This window comes from Lissotriton helveticus, chromosome 10, assembly GCF_964261635.1.
Source record: "Lissotriton helveticus chromosome 10, aLisHel1.1, whole genome shotgun sequence".
Taxonomy (NCBI): domain Eukaryota; kingdom Metazoa; phylum Chordata; class Amphibia; order Caudata; family Salamandridae; genus Lissotriton; species Lissotriton helveticus.
The window spans coordinates 12,758,422-12,782,019 of record NC_136071.1 but is presented as its reverse complement, the minus strand read 5'-3'; the positions used below and the strand labels follow the sequence as shown (position 1 = coordinate 12,782,019).

General features: G+C 47.6%; 1 protein-coding gene across 2 annotated transcripts in view; it reads right to left on the bottom strand.

Annotated features, from left to right (window-relative positions):
• The window catches only part of HUWE1 (HECT, UBA and WWE domain containing E3 ubiquitin protein ligase 1), a 1,655,742-nt gene that overhangs the window by 1,175,230 nt on the left and 456,914 nt on the right, over nucleotides 1–23,598 (bottom strand). For both annotated transcript variants that reach the window (XM_078664564.1, XM_078664565.1), the window contains one exon: nucleotides 3,535–3,769. In XM_078664564.1, the coding sequence (XP_078520690.1) occupies nucleotides 3,535–3,769 (235 nt within the window). The remainder of the gene's footprint in view (nucleotides 1–3,534; nucleotides 3,770–23,598) is intronic.

Sequence of the window (23,598 nt, the reverse complement as noted above, 5' to 3'; positions counted from 1 at the left end):
AAAGTACATGGTTGTCAATTTAGAGAGAGAACAGCTAGGCTGTGGGTCTGATTAGCAGGCCCACCGCCAGGGAAAGTCGTTAACCAGTGAAGCAAAAAGCAAAAATCTGGGGTGACCATAGGATTGCAGACCCCACTCTCCTACACAGTCCCCTGCGATATCAGTGATCTGCTTTTACCTAATGCAGTGGTTCCCAAACTTTTTTAACCCGTCGCTCCCTTAACCTAATTGGCAGTTGGCTGTGGCTCCCCACCATTTTTTTATGGGTGGGGGGGGGGGGGGGGGTATATGCACGACCTCGGGAATACTTCCTGTTGGCTTCCTAAATTTATTGGGATGGCAGAGCACACTGGTCTAATCATTTTCAAACTTTCATACATGAGGCCGAGTCTGCCTGTTAGTTGTAACAAATAAATATAATAGCCAAGGGGCATCGGTGGATGCTACAGATGTTGGGGTATGAAGGAAGGAATAAAAGAAATAAAGAAGGTGTGCAGCAGGAGTGGTCACAAGCAAGATTAACCGACAGTAGGGCCAGGAATTGCTGGAAGAGGGCTGGAGCAAACAAACCAACGGTACAGCTTTAAATCCAATAGAAGGCAAGTTATTGACTGCAGCCGGAGAAGCTGAGTCATGAATTACAGAACTGCTAGCAGACGAGCTGAAGCAAGAGATGCAGCAGGAATGCAGCAATCGACCATGCAGCTGGAGGAACTCAACTAAAACAAACTATAGTAGGGTTTCAGCAATGAGTGTAACAGGAACTGAAGCAGAAGATACAGTACATTGAAGAAGGAGCAGTAGTAGATGCAGCGAGAGGCAGAGCTGCAGCTGGGTGTGTTGTGCCAAGAACTACACATGGGGTGTTAGCAGTAGATGTTGCAAAAAGAGGAGCGGGAGCTGCAGCACAAATCTCAAAAATAAGAAATACTGCAGGTGTGCATGGAGAGATACTCTCTATGAATTAATGAAAGGGCATTTGTAAGCACTCATCATGGTCTTAAAACTGTCAGGGAAGAGGAGTGGAACTCCCGGGGAGGATGCGTCTTGCAACTGGAAAATAACAAGGAAAGAACCATCTTTATGTGACAGGCTCTGGGAGGAACGAGAGCTTTCCACCTGTAGTTCTAGCATGTATCTCTATTGAGCAAGGCAGACAAAGACTGCAGTATTTATGGTAGATCGCAAAATTAAGCTACCAGCACCCCTTGCTCCATTTTTATGACAAGAAACAGATTAACTTGAAAAAGATGTTCTTCTTTTGAATACTACCAATGCGTTGTGTGTTATTTCTGGATGCACTGCTTGTGCATTGCAGTGCTGGGAAAGAAAGGTTTGATGACGGCACAAGGGTTCTGCAGCTAGCAGTAGTGACACAAGGCCCAGTGGGGACCGAGTTTTGAACCTCATCCCAGGAAGACTGTTCAAAGGTCAATCCAATTCGTGCAAAAAGCTGAACCTCCCTGCTGTAAAACTGAATAAATTTACTTTTTAACTAATTGTAATTTGGAGCCGTAGCCTTTGTGAATGGGATGAGAGCTGCCTGGCACCCTGAAGTTTTAATAGTCACTGATGAAAATCAAAGCAGACTGCAAGCCCGTGTCACGCTGCTCGTCCCCTCTCCCTCCTCCCCCCACCCGGCAGGCGGCACTTGCCCCCCCCCCCCCGCCCCTCCAACATGTCTTCGGGCTGCAGCTCTGGAAGAGACCTCTAGCCCGCCGCCAACCCCTGTTCGCAGGACACCAGGCCTGAGATCACATGATCTCTGAGAGAATGTATACCCACTTTCCACATCTGAAAAATAATTAGGTGACGTGCCATGTTTTGCCTCCAAAAACATAGTTTAAATGATGTCTCTAGCAACAAAAGTTACAGTTCAATAATATCATGGGCACTTCGGGATATAAAGACTACTGTGAAAATATAATATCTGGCCTTCGATAATTAATCTTTTGCAAGTGCCTTTCAAACTGACATCGCTGCGCGTGTTTTCGCAGATGTAGCCTCTGCGCCATTACTGGCAGACGCAGCTCGCCCGCCCTGTTATTGCTGTGCCTCGTGGGACCCTCTTCAGAAGTCACAAACCGGTATGTGCAGTCAAGACAGAGGGAAAAAAAGTTTAATAATGTGTGTGTTCATTCCTCTACGCTAGCCTTCCTTCCTCTGTCTGACCAAAGAGACCAGGTGACGAGACATTCTGCAATACGTTCATCCTGCATTCAGGCCCTGGTAGGGCCTCAACTAGATGGAAAATATTTATTGCCTACACACGACCAGACGCTATCTTTCCCACATCGTGTGCGGCGCCCCCTGGCTACCGATAACGGCGCACCAGGGCGCCGCGGCGCACAGTTTGGGAACCACAGACCTAATGAGTTGATAAATGGGTTCTTGTTAGATAAATTAGCTACCTAGGCTTGGTGATGAAATGCTGCCTGGTCATTTACACAAATGGGTCTACTGCTTCTCTAAGGAAGTGTTTATTTACCTGATGAAATGTTAGTTCTACTGCATAAGGACGTGTTGCCTGATTTTTAGGGACATGGTTATTCCTGATTAAGGAAATGTTTACTCCTGCATAGTGCCGCATTTCCTTAAAGCCCACAGTTACATAATGAAATGTTTACTGCTGAGAAATTAAACTTGATTTCCTCTAATGAAATGGTTATTGCGACAGACTACAGTGATTATTAAATTGCTCCCCTGATGAAATGCTTTGATGAGTTAATGTATTGAGTAATTGAATACCCTGCATTTTATTCCAGATAAAAGAGTACTGTTTTAATCAACCTCACTGGTGTGGTGTCAGTCATTGTGTGCGTTTCATGGTCTCAGTGGATGTGTGTGCTGTGTGGTCACTTCACACCAAAGCTTTCGGGTGCCTACCTGCTCGCGCCTAGCTACCCCCCGGTGAACTGGTGACCCCAGTTCCTACACATACCATGCAAGAAAGATGGCACTTTCTCAGCCATAGCGTAGATTTCTTGGCCTGTTCGGTTTTTGATGCTGTTTCAACGTGCTGGTGTTGTGGTTACGTCACAATCCACTGTAAGGAAACACTTCGCAGATATTGACCCGTGTTACTATTTTGTGCTTCTGACAATAGCCAAACAGCTTTTGGAGGTGAATCCGCAACAAATAGCGCAAAACAAACCTCAGAAAATGGAGACTACATAGTGGGGCACTGTGACCTTACTTGGCTCCTCATCTGGAGGACAACTACAAAAGAAAATGAGGGAAGGTTCTAAACTGAAGCTTTAGATGGCACGATAACGAACATGTGAACAGAGATGCATGCTATATAACAATTTCACAACAGCTATTACTTGTTTTGCTAAAGTTAGGAGAAATTTACATTATTTTTCCTAATTTGACTGGAATTGTAAGGAATAAATACTTTCTAGAAGTGCGAAGTCGGGACATTAGCTAATGCAAGAAAAGTATCATAAGAGACCGATCTGGAGATGAGCTAGAGCTCATTCATTTTGACAGTGAAAACGTTTTATGAGAAAAAGTGTATATATCCATGCATACCTTCTGCGTCACTACTAGAAAGCGCAGGGCACTAAACTGAGGCGAGGCCTGCCCTCCAGGCACCTTCGCTGGCAGGGAATGTGGGGACTCCAAGACCGTCGTCGGGTTCACCATTTTCTCAACCAGCATGAGCCAGGCATCTAGAAACTCCCCAGTTCCATCTGGAAGGTCAGTGTGCTCAAGCCCCTCTGATACAGGCACCTTGCCTCCCATGGACAACGCCCAGTTAAAAGTCCTGGAGTGGAGATAAAAAAGAAAAGTGAGGAAGGGAGCTTCACACTTGCACTTTGATTAGGACACCACAGTCATAGGTTTCAAAATGTGCTAGAATATGTGGCCTTCTGGTAGAGACTAACTGGAGATTCCGCACCTTAGAACATTCCCCAGGCATCAGACTGGACAAGGAAAACTTTAAAGCACTAACCCTGTGGGTCCAGACTGCCTAAGTTCGCGCCAGATGAACAAGTTACTTGCCTTCAGTAACGCCTTATCTGTTAACTATCTAGCAGCAGATTGCTTAAATTAGAATTAACCCAAGGCGTCAGACTGGATCTGGACATTTTTTGCAAGAAGTACCCTTGAGAACCAGTAGGTGAGGCTGCTTGGCTCCGCTTGGCAGCGTCGCGCCAGAAGGGACATTCGTCAGGTGTATATAGGCGCCATATAGGTGCACTGACCAGTTACTTTTCGCTAATTTTCACGGCAGAAGCGCAGAGCCACGAAGTGCACTGACCATTGGTATAGAAAGCTAGTGCCCTCAAAAGCGAAAAAAGCCTGTCACCAGAAATCCATTTGCAAAGCGGGGAGGATGGGTGGGTTGATAAGGAATCTGGGGCTAATCAGTCTCTACCAGATAAGGTGTTACCCAAGGTAAATAAGGATAAGTTACTTACCTATAATCCTAGTTCTCTTCCATGGTTATCCTCATCAAAGTCATAAGCACATGAATATTCCCGCCTATGTGCGGGACCCCCGAAACACATCACATGTGTGAAAACCATATATGTAGATATATACATATATACACACATATATACATATATACACATACATACATATACACACACACACATATGAATAGTTACTTACCTGTAATCTCTGGTTCTCCAGTATTGGTGTCTTTCATAGATTCACATGCCTGAATCATTCCCCGTTGTCGGAGTGGGAGTCCCACGGTATATAAAAATGCAATATGCCTATAAGAAACCCAAAAACCTTGGTAATAACTAACCAGGAAGTAAAGTAGCCCTAAGCTACAGTGTAAAAAACTTCCACAGCTATGACTATCCTAGTCATTTTGTATAGACCAAACTGCAGCCAATCAGGCAACAGCACCCACTAGAATGCTCTCCCCAGAGGCTCAGGCTCTCAGATTTTCTACTGCACGTCGTGTGAAGGGAGTCTCCCTGAGCTCTGCTCAGTTTTCTTCACAGCTTTGGTTGGTTTTTACCTGCTAAAAGAGGTCTTCTAAATCCCTCTTCAGGGCTTGTGACTTGTGGGAAGCTTAGGCTTTTTAAGGAAGATACACACAAGAAATGTTTGTCTATATCCAGACAATGAGGTAAGGAGTGTAAGATCTGCAGAATCTTTCCTCAGAAGACCCTCCCTGTCTCTGAGGGTCGTCTTCTCCTGTGGCTCCAGAAGATCAAGGACCAGGAAAACCTCCTTTCTGAGGTAGGAAGTATAGCCTCGGGGTCAACAAGGTCCTCTAGAAAGTCGAAGACTGAGGTAGAAATAACTTGTCCTGGGGCAAAGGTGTTGAGAAAAGTCCAATCCTCCAAGGATTCTGGCGTGCCTTCAACTTCTACCTCAAAAAAGGCTTCTCCACCTTCTAAATCTGGACCTGGTATGCCCCCGAGAAAATCTGGAAAATCTTCATCTTCCAAAGGAACTTCTAAAAAAGTTTTACCTCAGAAAGACATTGTCGACTGCAGCAGACGACGACGACGACGACTCCACCGTCGACGATTCTCAACGTCGACGCATCTTCGGCGTCGACTGTTTACCATCCCAGGTTTTGGCGATGAGAAGTTATGTCTTCAGCTCCTTCCCAGTCGACGCTGGTACATGTAAAGATCCGTCCCATCTCGTCAACTAAGGTTATGCCATCGATCGCCGACGCACCACCGTCGACAGATTATGAAGGTACCGTTGACCAGCTCATAGTCGTCGAAACAATAGTCAACGAAAGTCATCCCGTCGACTGGTTCCTCGTCAACGAAGTTCGCCTTCCCGTCGACGTCATCCTCGTCGACGAAGATTACCCTACAGTCGACAACATCGTCGACAAAGAGGACCCTCTCGTCGACTACTTTATCGTCATGGAAGATTACATAGTCGACAACCAGACCGTCGACGAAGACTACCTTGTCGTCGAGATAGTCGAAGATTGCCTTGTCGACTAAAACATCGTCGACATCTACAAAAATTACTGTTCCATCAAAGACTACTGGTTTCACTCCTTCTCAGTCGACGACCCGGACGACAGTTGTACCGTCGACGCCTCCTCTCTAATCATGTAGCGAGTTACAGGTGTGGTCAGCTGCGCTGTCTGCAGTCTCTTTACCCTCGCCGTCTACGACAGCTTCACTATTGGAAAGACGGGGCTAGTCTTTGACGGTTCTTTCACTGTTAAAGTTGCCGGAGCAATTATTAGATTCGGAGGAGGAGGCGGAAGAATCTTATGAAGATGAGTGCAGGTGGAGCTCGGGTTCGGGGTTTTTCAGTCCCCAGTGCACAGCTTCGAGGATGCCTCAGGAGCTGCACAGTTAGCAAGTTGCAGGCTTTCCAAGATGTCCGGTCCCACGTGTCTTGTCGCCTCCACGGATCTCAGCTGTGCTGCAGTTGTGAAGAGAGGGTCAGAGAGGCCTGGAAGCATGGGTCTTGTCAGGCTCTGTGCTCGGGTTCCGGCGGGAACGTCGACAAAGCCAGACGTTGATTTGCTGGATGGTGCCTGGTTGCCCAGGGCGGTCACTCCTTGGCCACAAGGGAGATTCTTCAGTCTTCAGCTTCAGCAAAATGTCGAAGGTCCAGAGTTTCGTGTCAAGTTTCGGTTAATGATTAATCTAAAGTCTCAGGACTCAGCTCCTACCTTTATACAACTAAAAGGGGCTGGATTACTTTCTAGGTCCCTCCTATGGGTGGGACCAGGAAGGGGGGTGGTTACACCCCCTCTTTGTCCAATTTCGCGCCAGAGCTGGGCCTTGAGTGCCCCAGCAACCGGTTTGAACTGGGGTATGCATGGAGCACCTAGTGTGCTCCAGGCAGTGTCTCATTATATTCAGCCCTCTCTGTCCCAATACACAAAGTCCTGTCTGGGGTGGTGCTCACACCTCTCCAGGCAGGAAACCTATTGTCCAAACCTCCGCGACTGGAAGGACTCCCAAGCAGCAGGAGGTCAGACTTGTGGCGGTGGCAGCAGCGTCCATTTTGTGACGCTGGGGCTCTGGTTAACTTTAACCGGGATAGTCAGCAACAACATGAGTATATGGTATGGCAATATTATAGAACAGCTATAAGGACATGCTTCTGAAAGCTGCAGACAGCTCATCTCACATATAACCAAGCACTCTGCCTCCAGGATTGTTAAGGCCTGCCATACGAGTGACTTATAGGTTACTATGTGTCAATATACAAGGGTAGATATAGGAATTCTATACCTAAGCAAGGGTGATTACACGGCCTTGCCCCAGCTGAGTGATCAGCCAGTTGTGTCAGTTTGGATGGCCAGCCAGGGGTGGCATAATACATGCTGCAGCCCCTGGTAGGCCTTGGTTGCACCTATGCCCTGAGTACCTAGAGTACAGTTATACAGGGGCCGACAAGGTGAACCAATTCCCAATTGTGGATGTACCTAGAGTACATGGTGTAAATTTAGAGAAAGTGCATCTGGGCTGTGGGTATGATCAGCAGGCCCACAGCCACATCTATGTCGAAAACCAGAGAAGCAAAAGCAAAAAGTGGGGGTGACCATAGGAAGCAGACCCTACTCTCCTACACAACCCCCTCCCCCAAACTTAGGGACATTAAACTAACCTTGACCAGTTGAGTCTTCATGTTCTAAGTGGAAAAATCTGGAGAGTCCATCAGCATGGTCAGTCCCAAGTCTATGTTCCACTGTAAAGTCCATCCCCTGTAGGGAAATGGACCACCTAAGAAGTTTGGGATTTTCACCCTTCATCTGATTTAGCCATAGGAGGGGCTAGTGGTCTGTTTGAATCTTGAAGTGAGTGCCAAACAAGTATGGCCTCAGCTTCTTCAGGGCCCAAACCACAGCAAAGGCCTCCCTCTCTATAGCTGACCAACGTTTCTCTCTAGGGGTCAGCCTTCTGCTTATGATAGCAATTGGCTGGTCTTGACCATCTATATTCAGTTGTGAAAGTACAGCTCCCACACCCAACTCAGAAGCATCTGTTTGGACTATGAACTCTTTGGAGTAATCTGGACTTTTCAGAATAGGTGCAGTACACATGGCCTGCTTCAGGTCATCAAATGCCTTTTGACAGCTAACTGTCCATTGAACTTTCTTTGGCATCTTTTTGGAAGTTAAGTCATTCAGTGGTGTCACATTGGACCATAGTTTTTAACAAACTTCCTGTAGTACCCAGACAGGCCCAAGAAAGCTCTGACCTGTGTCTGGGTGATTGGAGGAGTCCAGTCTGGATCTTGCTCTCCAGTGGTTGAACCTGACCCCCACCTACCAGGTGGCCCAGGTACACAACCTTGCTCTGCCCTATCTGGCACTTTGTGGCCTTGATAGTGAGGCCTGCCTTTTGCAAGACCTCTAAAACATTCCCCAGGTGGAGCTAAAGACAGCAATATCTAAGATAAGCTGCACAATAGTCATCCAGTCCTGTGAGAACTTGATTCACCAACCTTTGGAAAGTGGCAGGTGCATTCTTCAAACCAAAGGGCATTACAACAAATGGATAATGTCCTCCTGGGGTCAAAAATGCGGTCTTGGCTTTTGCATCCTCAGCTAGTCTGATTTGCCAGTAACCAGGTGTCAGGTCAAATGGGCTCAAGAACTTGGCAGAAGCCAATCTATCAATGAGCTCATCTGCCCTGGGGATGGGATGGACATCTGTCCTAGTGACAGCATCGAGACCTCTGTAGTCCACACAAAACCTCATCTCTCTCTTACCATCTTGGGTGTGAGGTTTTGGCACCAGGACTACTGGACTGGCCCAAGGGCTCTCTGAGGGCTCAATAACTCCCAGCTCCAACCCAACATCTTTTGGACCTCTGTCCTAATGCAGTCCCTGACATGGTCAGGTTGCCTGTAGATTTTACAGACAGGCAGACTGTCGCCAGTGTCCACCTCATGGGTGCACCAGCTTGTCTGACTTGGGGCCAGGGAAAACAGATGACTGAAGAACTTGTCTGCAGTCCTGTTGCTGATGTTCAGAGAGGCTGTCAGCAAAGACCACACCATCTACTGATCCATCATCAGGGTTCTGAGTAAGCAGGTCTGGGAGAGGGTCACTCTTCCTCCTGCCCCTCATCTGTAGCCATGAGCAAGCCCATGTCTGCCCTGTCGACAAATGCTTTGAGTCTGTTGACATGAAGCACCCTGTGGGGGCTTCTGGGAGTCCCAAGGTCCACCAATTAGGTGACTTCTCCCTTCTGTTCAACTATTGTGTGGGGCCCAGACCATTTGTCCTGGAGTGCTGCTGGGGCCACTGGCTCCAACACCCACACTTTCTGTCCTGGCTGGTACACAGTCAGCACAGCCCAGCCTTTTGGTCATGCCAAGCTTTCTAAAGTTCTTGGCTAGCCTCAAGGTTTTTAGAAGCCTTCTCCATATACTCAGCCATCCTTGAGCGGAGACCAAGTACATAGTCTACTATGTCATGCTTAGGCTTTTTGAGAAGCAACTCCCATCCTTCCTTCACAAGACATAGGGGTCGCCTTACAGGATGCCCAAACAAAAGCTCAAAAGTGCTGTAGCCAACCCCCTTTTGTGGGACCTCTCTGTAAGCAAACAGAGGGCATGGTAAAAGGATGTCCCATCTTCGCCTCAGCTTTTCTGGTAACCCTTTTATCATCCCTTTGAGGGTCTTGTTGAATCTTTCCAAAAGCCCATTAAACTGTGGGTGATAGGGGGTGGTGAACTTATAGTGGACACCACACTCCTTCCACATTGCAGTTAGATATCCTGACATGAAGTTTGCACCTCTGTCAGAGACAACCTCCTTTGGAAAACCCACTCTGGAAAAAACTCCAAGTAGGGCCCTTGCCACAACAGGAGCTGTTGTGGTCCTCAGGGGAATAGCTTCTGGATACCTGGTGGCATGATCTACTACCACCAGTATAAATCTGTGCCCAGATGCTGTTTGGGGGTCCATTGGTCCAACAATGTCTATCCCCACTCTCTCAAAGGGTACCCCCACCACAGGTAGTGGTCTGAGGGGGGCCTTTGTTGTGCCACCTGATTTTCCACTGGCTTGGCAGGTAATACAGGAGCGACAAAACTCCTTGGTATCTTCTGACATATGGGGCCTGTGAAAGTGAGGGACAAGCCTGTCCCAAGTCTTGTTCTGGCCCAGGTGTCCTGCTAAGGGAATATCATGGGCCAAGGTAAGAAGGAAGACCCTAAATTGCAGAGGTATAAGCAACCTCCTGGAAGCACCAGGCTTGGGGTCTCTAGCCTCTGAATGAAGGAGCCCATCATCCCAATACACTTTATGGGTACCTTGAGCATTCCCAGCAGCAACCTGCTGTGAGGGGTTCAAGAGAGGAACAGTCTAATTGTGCCTGCCTCAGATCTGCCCTTGAAGGTCCCCCCTGTCCCAAGAAACTCAACCTGGTCAGGCTCAAGCTCTTCTAGGACAGTTCCCTCTTGGATCTCAGATTCCTCCTGGGAGGGCTGATCCTCAACCTGAGGCAGGGGGAAGGCACTGCCTTAGCCCTCTTGCTCTTTCTCTTGGGTGGTGTCTGGTCTATTGTTCCAAGATCCAGCACCTATTCAGGTAAGCACTTTTTGGCCTGTGACCTGGTCACAGCAAGGACATGTACTAATATCCCCAGCATTTCTGCATGGGTCCTATACTCCATCTCAGACCAGACTGAGGTTCAAGATCATTTCCCAACAGACACTCTACAGGAAGGTCTGAACTCACTACAACTCTTGAGGCCAGTTAACCCTCCCCAGGAGAAGTTAACAACTGCCACACTATGGGAGGTAGTGGCATTGCTAGCGTTGGTCACTAGGTACTTCTCACCTAGTATGATCTGTTCAGGGTCCACAAAGTTAGGTGTCACCATGGCGACACTGGCACATGTGTCCCTGTAGGCCTGAGCCATCGTATCATTAATAAAAGGCATCTGCCTGTACTTGCTCAGATTACTGGGACTTACAGTAGAGGACATTGATATGTCCCCATCACAGACAAGAACAGCCTGAGTTGGTACTCTGGCTAGGCCAGAGTCCACCTCAGTTCCCAGGATCAACCCTACTACACCCTTTTGCTGGGAACCACCACTAACAGCTGGACTAGGGGGAACAGTTTCCTTAGGGGCAATGGTGGTTGGTGCTGTGCGCCCTTCTTGGTGCACTCACTAAACCAGTGAGAGACTGATTTAGAGTATCCACACCAGGGCTTCTTTGGGCCTTCTCATTTCTGTTTGTTCTTTTTGGAGCCACCCTCCCCCTGTGCCTTTTGGGGGCCTGGTGAAGACTTCTAGGCTTTTGGTTTCTGCTCATTACACTTCTGGTCTGCTTTTTTTCTGATCAACGCCCTGGTTCTGGTTCTTCTGCTTAATCCTGGTTCTGACCCATTTGTATACCTTCTTTCCCAATTCTTGGGGAGAGGTCAGATCAGAGTCACAGGTACTGATGCAATAACTGGTTTTGACAGGTTAAGGATTTGCTCTCTCATGATCAAATTATACAACCCTGAAAAGTCCTTAACTTGACTTCCCAATAACCAGCCTCCCAGTGCTTTAGTGACACAATCAACAAAATCAGTCCAGTCCTGAGTCTGTGTCTTCTGGGTATCCCTGAACAAAGTATATTGTTCAGTGGTTAGGCCAAACCCATCAATCAGAGCACTCTTCAGGACAGAGTAGTTGTTCGCATCCCCATCACTAACTGAGGAGCTTAACACTACCTTTTTCTGAAAAGGAGAGCCATAGGATTGCTGCCCACTGACTTTGGGGTACCTGCTGTACTTTGCAGGCCCTCTCCAAAGAGTTATCCATTTGTGGATGTCATCCCCTTCTTTGTAGGGGGGCACAATCTTGCATAGGTGTCTATTCTCATCGGACCTATCTTTATCCTTAGGGATATTGCTGCCACCAGCGGGTTCTAACCCACTCGCTCTATGCTCTTTAGCACGAGCAAGCTTCTCTTTGGCCAAGACAACTTCAAGTTCTTGCCTCTCAATCCTTAGAGCAGCCTCTCTCATTTTGGCCTCATGTTCCTTTCTCGGAGGGGGAAGTCATCCCTCTCTGAGCAGGGCCATGAGAGCCATTTGAAGCATGAGATTGGAGAGATTCCCTGGAGTGGGATCTTCCTCTCCTCTGCCTCTGGTTAAGCCCACTTGGGTGCCTGTATGGGGGCTGCCCATACTGACTCCCATTTATGCTTAGGTTAGCCTGGCTAAGTCTTCTGACTGGGACCTGGCTGTTTGTCTCAAGATCAGAATCTTCCTATTCTTTTTTTATTTTTTTTAACTTTTTATTGTCAGCAAAAAGAAAAGAAAACAGTACAAAAGCACCGTCCATATCAATACATAGATATATACAGAATGGATATAATTACACAAAAAAGAAGAATTTAATTTTAAAAAAAAGACAATGCTTAGCAAAATATTCATACCATTTTACATAAAGATCTAGTTCATAAACGATTTTATATAAAGTTGCCCCAAATTTTCTCAAATTTAATCACAGACCTAGTGCCCCTAGTTCGGGCTATTCCAGTTTCCATGTTGTGTATTTCATTTACCAAAGACCACCATTGCATGATATGTGGTGGCTGTGAAGATATCCAAGCCCGAGCTATCGTAAGTTTAGCACAGGATAGCAAAATAGTAATTAAGGCCTGTTGAGGTAGAATATTGCTATGTATATCTAAGAGTACAGTTAAAGCTGAAAGTAATGGTGGCTTTACCAATTTAAGTTTCAAAACTTTATCCACATTGTAGGAGAGTGGGGTCTGCAATCCCATGGCCACCCCAGATTTTTGCTTTTTGCTTCACTGGTTTACGACTTTCCCTGGCTGTGGGCCTGCTAATCAGACCCACAGCCTAGTTCTCTCTCTAAATTACAACCATGTACCTTAGGTGCATTTTACCAATTGGTACTGGGCCACCTTATCAGTCCCTGTACAGCATACCTTAGGTATCCAGGGCATAGGTGTACCCAGGGCCTACCAGGGGCTGAAGCATGTATTATGCCACCCCTGGCTGGCCACCCAAATCTGACACAACTGGCTGCACGACAGCTGGGGCAAGGTGGTGTAAACACCCTTTGCTTTAGATATAGCATTCCTAGATCTAACCCTAAAATGGACACATATATTCCTATCAGTCACTCCTATGGCAGGCCTCATCAATCCTGAAGGCAGAGTGATTGGAATTATGTGAGATGGTGCTCTGGCATGAGCTGAGCCCGTTTGCAGCTTGCGGAACCAAGTCCAAATAGCTGTTCCATGATAACGCTATACCATATACTCTTAAGTGCATTATAATCCTCGTGGTTAAATGCTAACTCTGGTATAACATTATCAAAACATGTCGAGTAAGGTGTCATACGAATTCTGGCGACGGGGTTAGCATTCCACCCTTCTAGAGGGACACGACATGTATGTAACTGAACCCCGGTTAAAGTCAGAGACAGCCTCAGCTCCACAAAATGGATGCTGCCACCGAGACACAAGTCTACCCTCCTGCTGCTGGGAGTCCTTCCAGCAACGGAGGCCTGGACAAATGGTTTCCTGTCAGGGGCAGTGCTAGCACCATCCCAGACAGGATTTTGTGTATCCCAGGTAGGCAGAGCTGAAAGGAAGGTGACTGCAAGTGGCACCCCGGTGCTCACTGTGCATATGCCGGCTCAAACCAGTTCCTGGGGCACACCAGCCCCTGAGCTGGGGAAAGACCGGGCAAAGGTGAGGGGTGTAACCACCCCCCTCCTGGTCCCACCCATAGGGTGGGACCTAGTCGCATGCCAGCCCCTTTTCTTAGGATAAAGGTAGGAGCAGGCCCCCTTCCCAAATTAGATCATTCTGAATCTTGAACTACTTTCCACGAAAGGAACTCTTGAGTTTTCTGAAGACTCTCCCTTGTGGCTAAGGAGTAGCCACCCTGCACCAGCAGGCACCATCGAAGCTCTTGCGGTTTGCTGCACGTCCATCCTCCGGATCAAGACTGCCCAGCTCGACGAGACCCGGATTCCCTGCCATCTCTGACCTCTACCTACATCATCCAGCCCAGCTGAGATTCGTGGGTGTGACGAGACCCGTGGGACCGGCCATCTTCAAGACCTGCACGACGCTTCACCAGCACGACCCCCGAGAGACCCTCGAGTAAGTGCACTGGGGTTTGAGAAGCCCTAACCCTAAGCAGCTGCAGCACCGAAGTCCAGCCTCCCAGCATCCACGAGATCTGCGTGGGGCCCTTCTGCTTCTTTGCTGCTTGCCACGTTGTCCGGTCACTTGCCCGTTGGCTAGTGACCCTCTTGACGACGTACCACGACGTTTTCACCGCTGGTCTAGGTCCCCTAGACTGGCCCTTGCTTCTTGTCCAACAAGAAGTGCCCTGGACCCTCCTGGTCCACTCCAGACGCCATCTTGACTCCACCGCGTGGGCTTGCCTTTGCCAAGGTTTGTTGCTCAAATCCTGAGTCCGATTCAGAAAAGGGGGTGGTGATGGACAGAGCATCTGAATTAAGCAGAACACTCATACCCAGTCAAAAGATCAGGGCTTGATCCATCACCGTTTTTTAGCTCACTGCACCATCCCAGTTCAGAACCTGGCTACATGACCCACATCTGAGCATACCCTTCCACGCTTGTGGTGGCCCCTTTTCTGAATCGTTTTGGCCACTATAGGAGTGGCAGGGTATGCTCAGACATGAGTCCCTTGCTCACTGCACCATCAGGATTCAAGCAAGCCGGGCCGAAGACGGCTGCAATGCCAGAAACCGGTCCCCGGAAGCTTGTTTCCTTTCCAGTAAAGAATTGGCTTGATAGTTTGGTCTGCCCTGTTACCATGATACACTGGGCCAGGGTCAGACTAATTTGCATATAGCCAGGTTCTGAGCTGGGATGGTGCAGTGAGCTAAAAAACGGTGATGGATTGGGCCCTGATCTTTTGACTGGGTATGAGTGTTCTGTTAACTCAGATGCTCTGTCCATCACCACCCCCTTTTCTGAATCGTTTTGGCCACTATAGGAGTGGCAGGGTATGCTCAGATGTGAGTCCCTTGCTCACTGCACCATCAGGATTCAAGCAAGCCGGGCCGAAGACGGCTGCAATGCCAGAAACCGGTCCCCGGAAGCTTGTTTCCTTTCCAGTAAAGAATTGGCTTGATAGTTTGGTCTGCCCTGTTCCCATGATGCACTAGGCCAGGGTCAGACTAATTTGCATATAGCCAGGTTCTGAGCTGGGATGGTGCAGTGAGCTAAAAAACGGTGATGGATCGGGCCCTGATCTTTTGACTGGGTATGAGTGTTCTGTTTAACTCAGATGCTCTGTCCATCACCACCCCCTTTTCTGAATCAAATCCTGAGTCCAGCATCGCCGACAGCAGACAGCCTCGTGGGACAGCTCGCACCTCCAGCCTTGACGCCAACAACGCCTCCTAGCCCATGTGACTGCAGAGTCCAGCGTCGCCCACTCACCTGGTCGAGGTGACTTCATCCCGTGCCATCCTGGTGCCCACATAATCACTGGCTAGTGATTAAGAACTAAGTCCCCTCTGCTTTCAGGTCGTCTCCTTCACTGATCCAGCCTTGGATCACACCGAACTTCTTCACTGGTCGCCTGCCAGCAACTTCTTCTTTCAGGCTCCATAGACTTCAACGAGGATTCCCGACGTCTTTTGAACCCTATGCAGCCGCGGCCCCTGGGCTAGGTAACTTGAGTATTTCGGTACTCCAGCACAGGTTCACTATCCAAGTGTCCAGATCCTTTTTCGTTTTCAGTCTACCTAGTCGGATTCGTCCGGAAACAGTAACTTTAGAAACGCTAGCATCCATAGACTTCTTCCCGCATCCCGCGTGAGAGTGCACACTCTGCACCGGATCTCCCTAGGCCTCCTGCTCCTAACCTTCGGGTTCAGTAGTGTAGTCCTAGCGATCCTGAAGCCTCTGGATCTTGTTACTTACCTGCTAGTATTTCGCATTCCACTTTGTGTATATGGTTTTTCGTGCCCCTCGGGCATTTGTGTAAATTGTGCAACTTAAAGTATTTTCGTAAGAGTTTTGTATTGTGCTTAGCTCCCTGACTCAAAGAGTTCAGGGTAATCTTGTTATAAATAAATATCCTTTATTTTCATAACAACTTGTGTGGGGTCCTTTCACTTGGTGTTCAAGGGGTATATGTGATGGTAAAACAGCTGGCTTAACACGCCCTCTAGAGTTTAGCCTGAAGACTGCTCGTGTCCATGCTACTAGGATAGCTGGTCTAAAAGGTTGACTTACAACCAATCATCAATAAGGGTTGTTTGGTATGATACACAGTGATCACTAGAATAGTGAGCACTATATATCAGGCCAACTTCTCACACACATTTAGCCAAAAATCGTTCAATAGCGGGCAGGAAAATAGCATGTGTTCTATATTAGCACCCACAATATCACACTTAGGGCATTTGGTACGGTCAGAATATAATGTATTTGAAGACCAGTTGAGGATAACTTCCGGGGTATGATTTAACACAGGTTGTTTTGAATTGTTGCAATCGTAGACTAGCTGATTGGACCAGATTATTAATTTTGTAAAGAGTGAGAGATCTGATCTGAATAAATCCTCGTTCCTAATTTAAGACTCCATTTCTCAGCTAATTTAGAGCAATCCATTTTTACATATGAAATTAAGCAACTATAACCGGTGCTGATTAATGATTTGGTTTTAAGTGAATAGAGGCAATCCCAGATATCAGATTCTGAAACCGTTCGGATTTTCATCCGACGTATCAGAAAATCGTGGACTTGAATATATTTAAACCTCATAGACGCCGTAAGATTGTACAGGAGTTTTAAAGTCTCAAAGTCTAAAAGACCATTAGTACCGTATAAGTCTCCCAATATTACAATGCCATGGGTTGCCCAAACACTAGCCCAGCTATCATTAAATATCCCCGGAAGTCCTAGGTTATCCCAGAGACGTAATTTTGAGTGAAAAAAAGAAGTCTTACAGAAAAGCAAGATACTAAACCAGATCTTGGCGATATCTCGAGCTGTCTTAAATTTGACTCTTTTGTAGAAGTTGGGGTCATTCAATCTAAGCAAAAACATTCTTGCATCCAAATTCAGCATTATGGTATGAAAAAACAAAATTTTTAAATCAGGATTAAGCAAGGAACGAAGACGTCCGCTTTTTCGTGCTTTCTGATAGCCCCAAATAAAGCTGCTAAAGATTCCATCAAGTTTTTAAAAAAAAACATTGTTAAGTGCTAAAGGAATAGAACGAAAAAGAAATAGAAATTTCGGAAGTATTTTCATCTTAATTAAATTTATTCTACTTATGATATTTAGTGGTAGCCTATGCCATTTTTTCAGAAGCAGTTTAGTTGATTTGACCAACACATCATAATTAATAGGAATTATATCGCTTATCTTAGATGATATTTTCACCCCTAAATAGTTAGCTGCCCTACATATCCCGGTAGTTTCCCCCGGACATTTATAGTTAGCCACCATCTGAGTTTTATTCGCGTTTAGCTTGTAGCCAGAGACATTACCAAATTTTTCTGCTTTAACCATAATACCCTCTAGTGCTGTTATGACGTTTGAAGGGTATATTGCAATATAGTCCGCATATGCGGTAATTTTCAAACAATGAGGTCCAAAGGAAAATGGGATTATCCTGGGCTGAGCCTGGAGTGCCGAAAGAAATGGCTCCATAGATAAGGAAAAGAGCAGGGGTGACAGCGGGCAACCTTGTCGGGTTCCCCGTGCAATGGGAAAGGCAGAGGATAACAGACCTAAGTAGCTAATTTTAGCCGTGGGTTGATCATATAAGGCTCGAATCCAGCTAATCATTTTGCCCCTAAAACCAATGAAAGACAGCACGGACCAAAGATAATCCCACCCCACTCGGTCAAGAGCCTTTTCGGCATCTAATAAAATCATGCCGAGTGGGGAGGCTTCAGTCTCTGCAATGTCAAAAGCTGTAATAGCTGTATTAATATGACTTGTAGTGTCCCTGCCCAGAACGAAGCCATGCTGTTCACTAACGATCTTTGGAATAATCAGAGCCAATCTATTTGCCAAAACCTTAGCAAAGACCTTCGCGTCTGAATTAATCAGAGAAATTGGTCTATATGACCCTTTTTCCTCAGCTGGTTTGTCCCTTTTTAAGAAAAAAATTATTTTTGTTATATTCCAAGAATCCGGGGCTTTCCCCTTCACCCCAATATATTGTGTTACAAGAAGAAAAAGATTATTTCCTCGATGCAGATTTTATATAATTCCACCGGTATTGAATCCTCTCCTGACGCCTTCCCCATGGGCAAAGATAAGATAGCCTGCCTTAATTCTAGCTCCGTAATATCATCCGATAGATGTTCTAAACCAGGTAGATTAAATTTCCCCTTTATATTATTTTCTAGATATTCCAAGATATCAGATGCAAGTGGTTGGTTCTCCGGTGTATAAAGGGTGCTGTAATATTCCCTGAATTGGGACAGGATCAGGCCCGGTTGATTATAAATAGTTTGGTTCGCACCTTTTATGCATTTGATGCGAGTCTGAGCTCTCTCGTACGCCAATTTGTAAGCCAGTAGCTTGTCAATCTTATCCCCTCCTTCATAGTATTGAATTTTAATCTTATGCATTTTGGCGCAGCTTTTTTCAATAAAAGTTGTTTTGAGGTTGGATTTTAAAGTTCCAAGTTTAAGCTCTATTTCCATAATATTAGTGGAGCGTAAACAAAGCGCCTCAACCAGTAAGGTTTCATATTCGATAATATCTGCTATTAATTTGTTATTCACTTTCTGACGTTCAGAGTTCTGTTTATATTCAGAGAAAGATGGCCGCCTGGTAGGAGCTTCCCGAAGGAGCTCCCCGTGCTTGGGATCCCTTAACCGGGTATATCCCTGTTAGCAGCAGCCAGCGATCTCTCCCGTAATAAGAGTAACAGGAGTAAGGTTTTGGACACCGCTGTGACACGCCAACTCCACAACAGAGGAGTCCCTGCAGGAACGGAGAGCCGGGAAAAGCTGGGGACGCGGAACAACGTTGGGAACGGCCCACACCACAGCAGAGGAGCCCAAGTGACATCGGAGGGCTGAGAGAGGCTCGGGACGTTGGTAGTCACCACCCGATATCCTCCACAGCCAGCACCGAGGACAAAGCGGAACGCACACCGGACCCCTCCCCCACCCCCGAACAGAGGCAGATGCTGAGATCGGGAGCTAGGGGGTCGCATCTCAGCGGATACTCCGGGACCGAAGGGGGTCGAGGCAACAACAACGGAACACCCTCCCGACTGCAGCAGAGGACGCTGGTCGCAGCACCGGGATCAGCAGGAGGATCACCGGGATCAGCGGGAGCAAGCCACGACGACAACGGAGCCCATCCACCCCCCCCTCCACCTCCCGCCGCAGCAGAGGAATCCTAGCGGACAGCTGGCACCAAGACCAAGGCGGAAGGAACACCGGACCCCTTCCCCACTCACTCACGACCTGAAGCAGGGACCACCTCCCGACGGCAGCAAAGGGCACTGAAATCAGCACCGGGACACGGCAACGCAACCCCCCCCTCCTCTCCCGCCCACTCCGCAGCTGAGGAACACTAGCGGACTGGAGGGCTGAGAGGGACGCTGATTGCTGGCAAACACAGTGGTGTCACCATCTCTCGAAGCGGACCCGCGAGAGCTAAGCACAGCTCAACTTCAAAAAATAACTTTTTAATAGGAGCAAGCGAGTGAAGTGATCCCAGAGTCTAGCAGGAGCTGTAGGGGCGACAGAAGACCGAAGCCTGCCCCCATCGACACCGGTGGATACCTGGCAAACGGCTGAGCCGCTTTTCAGGATAATACAGGCTGGGAGCCCCGATTTGAGATCAAGTACATACAGTACATACAGCCACATACTTCTACGAAGCGGAAAGGACTGAGCCAATCATGGACTAAAGCAGTGCTTCTGTAAAACTACTGGCAATATTTACAGGCACACAGGAACGTAAGGTATTTACTTCTCCTACCCGCCTGCTCTCTTTTAAAAAATCTAACTCCTTTGTTCAAAATGGCTGGGGCCATAAAACTAACAATAAATCCCCCCGTACCTCTGTTGTCCACTTGGCCCCCTCAGCTTAACTCCCCCACACAGAGATAAGAATTCCTCCCAGCTAGCCTTGAGCTCTGCTTGCTTAAACAGAAAGTGTAATCTCTTCCCCTGTGCTTAACCACTTGGATGCTAAGGCACTGGAAGGGATTACATGCAATTTCCATTGAAATGAATGGCAACTCCATGACGAGCTGAGCTTGTCATGAGCGTCCAAGGGGTTTAAAGTAATAGCAGCAGACAGAGGACTAATATCTCTATCTCCCCTGCCAGCACAGCAACAAACAGAGGACTACTGTCTCGATCTGATCTACTTGGCGGCCATTTTAGACTAGTCTCTATTGGAAAGAATGTCTGCCTATTATTGCAGTATTACACTCCTAGCTTTATTTTGAACTTTTGTAATACATAGATTGCTACCTCATATATGAAAGAGTGTTTTGCCATCTTAGCAGTATTACACTCCTAGCTTTTTTGAACATTTGTAATGTACAGATTGCTACCTTATGTATGAAAGTGTTTGCATATCATTGCAGTATTATACCTATAAAGGTATTGTGAACATTTGTAATGCACAGATTGCTACCTCATATTTTTTGGTTTGACAACCAATGTCACTTTCGACTCTTGAGTTTTGACTCGCACAAATTGTTGTATCTGATCCTATCTCTATATTCTATCAGTATTTTACTTGCACTTGTATTCTGCACTACTCTGCTCATTTCCGTAACCTACTCCCCTTTCCTACCTTCTCTCTCCTGTTAGGCACAGACTGCTACCTCATACTTACTATACACCTTCTATTCCTATCTTGACATCTTACATGTCATATCCTGCACTATTGCAGAGTTACACAACCTGCATCCATTTTCACTCTTCTCTCTAAGGCACCGACTACTATCCCATATATCTTTGATTGCACACGAGTTTCACCTCTGCCCCCTAGGGCCACTCTTGATCCATATATCTCTGGTTGATCACTAGCGTCACTTCTGCCTCTTAGGGTCACTTTCGATCCGTGTAACTTGATACTTGCATCTGTACCCCTCCCCAGTATTTTACTTCACTTTTGTACTTTGTAATGCCGTATATATTTGCTTTACTTTGTAACATCATATGTATTTGCTATACTGTAATAACGTATGTATTTGCTATACTGCACACTCGTATATCCTGGTTATGCTGATTGATCACTAGTGCCACTTTTGTACTCTATAACCAACTATGTGTGTGTATAACCTACTGTATGCATATGTTTCTCTGCACACTCTTACATTGGGGCTATGCTGATTGATCACTAGTACTACTCTTGCACTGCGTAACCTACTGTATGTATTTGTTTCTCCTGCACATGTGTACCACTACACTGCACTCCCCCATTCCCTCCTAAACCATCATCGCAACATGGATCCGATCGGCAATCACACACATAAAATCAACTACCCGCCGTCACTCACCAAAAAAGCCGCTAAACGCTTTAAACACAACTTCCTTAGGTCACACCCTGAAACCCCCTTTGCTGACACCTACTTCTCACCGGTCACTGGATCCCTGAACACTGATATCATATTCCATACCACACGCAGAGCTCATGGGAGAAAAGCGTTCCTCACCCTACTCACCGTCTCCTCCACCAGGAAATCCGCTCACAGCCTAACTCTCTCCATCACACCATCCCAACTCTTTACAGGCAGAGCCACCATCACCATTTACAATAACGGGATTGTCCTAGCTCAATCCACAGACAGGAACCTGGAACTGCTAGACAACTTGTTCCCCACCTTCAAAAAGCACCTCTCCCACTCGCGGTCCAACACTCATATCCCCTCCAGTCCCACCAACCATGACCTCACAGCCACATACTCCTCAATCAGGGACACACCTACCACCCCTGATCGCCCATCTCCCACCCACAACCCCTCTAGCCCAGTTCAGCACCATGCAGTTGTAACACACGCCTCAAACACAGACACAGATCGCTCCCCCTCTTACACCACTCACACCCCCACCCCTTTTAACAACACCCAGACCTCCACACATACCATCAACACTCCTCTCACACCTACAGCGGGCATCATCACTCCGCTCACCCCTAACAGCACAGCTCTCACACACAACACACCTAACTTAGTCCTGCACCAGAACAACACGCACTGCGACAAATCCCCTCCTTCATCCCCCCCCATTCTCAGTCCCCATTACCCTCTAACTAACGACGCAGAACACACCTCTCTTAATTCAACTCCCCCTCCCCACAACAGGACCATCCCCTATCCCATTTCCCCTCCTACTCTCAGCCCCCATTACCCTTCCTGCTCCCCCACCACGACTATCAGTCTCCCAGCCTACACCCTGACCCCCCCCGCCTACCACCAATGCCCTCACTCAAACCACCAACCTCCTCCCTACCTCATCCACACCCCTCCCGCCCAAAACATCTCTCCTCCCTAACACCTTCCCGTACACCAACACAACGCATACCACCTCGAACACCAGCCCACTCTCCCACCTGCACACGAATTCCCTGGTCAGCCATTCACCTCTGACTGCCGCCCCCATCTCCACCACCTACCCCACGATCGACATCATCATGGCCACCCTTACCCAGATCAAAGAAGACACACAACATCAAGGAACTACTCGCCACCCTCCCCATACACCCTGCACCCACCTCCCCTCTCAACTTGTCCCCTACCCCTCCAGCTGACTCCCTCACTCAACACGCCCCAAACAGGGCGTCAATTACTGCCCATAGGCGCAGCAATTGCCCTCGTCCCCCTCGTCGTCCCTACAACCCCTCACACAACTACACCTCCCCGCCCAACGAGGCCCCTCGTCCCCCTCGTCGTCCCTACAACCCCTCACACAACTACACCTCCCCGCCCAACGGGTCCCCCACCCTTCCGACTAACTCTCTCACCCAACTCTCCCCCAATCTGACTTCACTCCCAGCTAGCAATCGCAACAACCGCCCTCGTCGCACCCACAACTCTACTTCTGACCGCGACACTCGCCCTTCTCCGCTCCTATGACCCAGCCCCCCAAAATAACACAACGACCCCACACCTCAACATTCCCACGATACACTCAAATCCCCTTAGACCCCCCACACTAAACAGCAGATTCTCCATTCCCAATAACCTTAGAAAAGTCCCTCTCTCTAGAACCGTCTACCACTCTCAACACTCCTCGTCTCAAATGCACTCTCCTCAACTGTAGATCGGCCTCGAAACACTCTGCCGCTATTGCTGATCTCTTATCAACGGACCTTGACCTAATCATCTTGACCGAAACCTGGCTAACTGAATCTTCGACACCTATAATGGACATTCTGGTTCCTCCCAACTACCACATTATCAGGCTAGACAGTAGGCAAATTAGGTGGTGGAATCGCATGCATCTACAGGAATAATCTCTCTGCTCAGAAAGTCAATTCTACCTCCCTACCATCCCCAACAACCTGGGAATACATCTGCCTTGACATTATCAGTAAGGGCAAACCGATATGCTCTCTTCACAGCATCTACCACCCACCCAGGGACAACTTCACCTTTTCCCAACAAATCATGGATATGATCTCAACCAATTCCGGACGGCAGCTCACTCAAATAT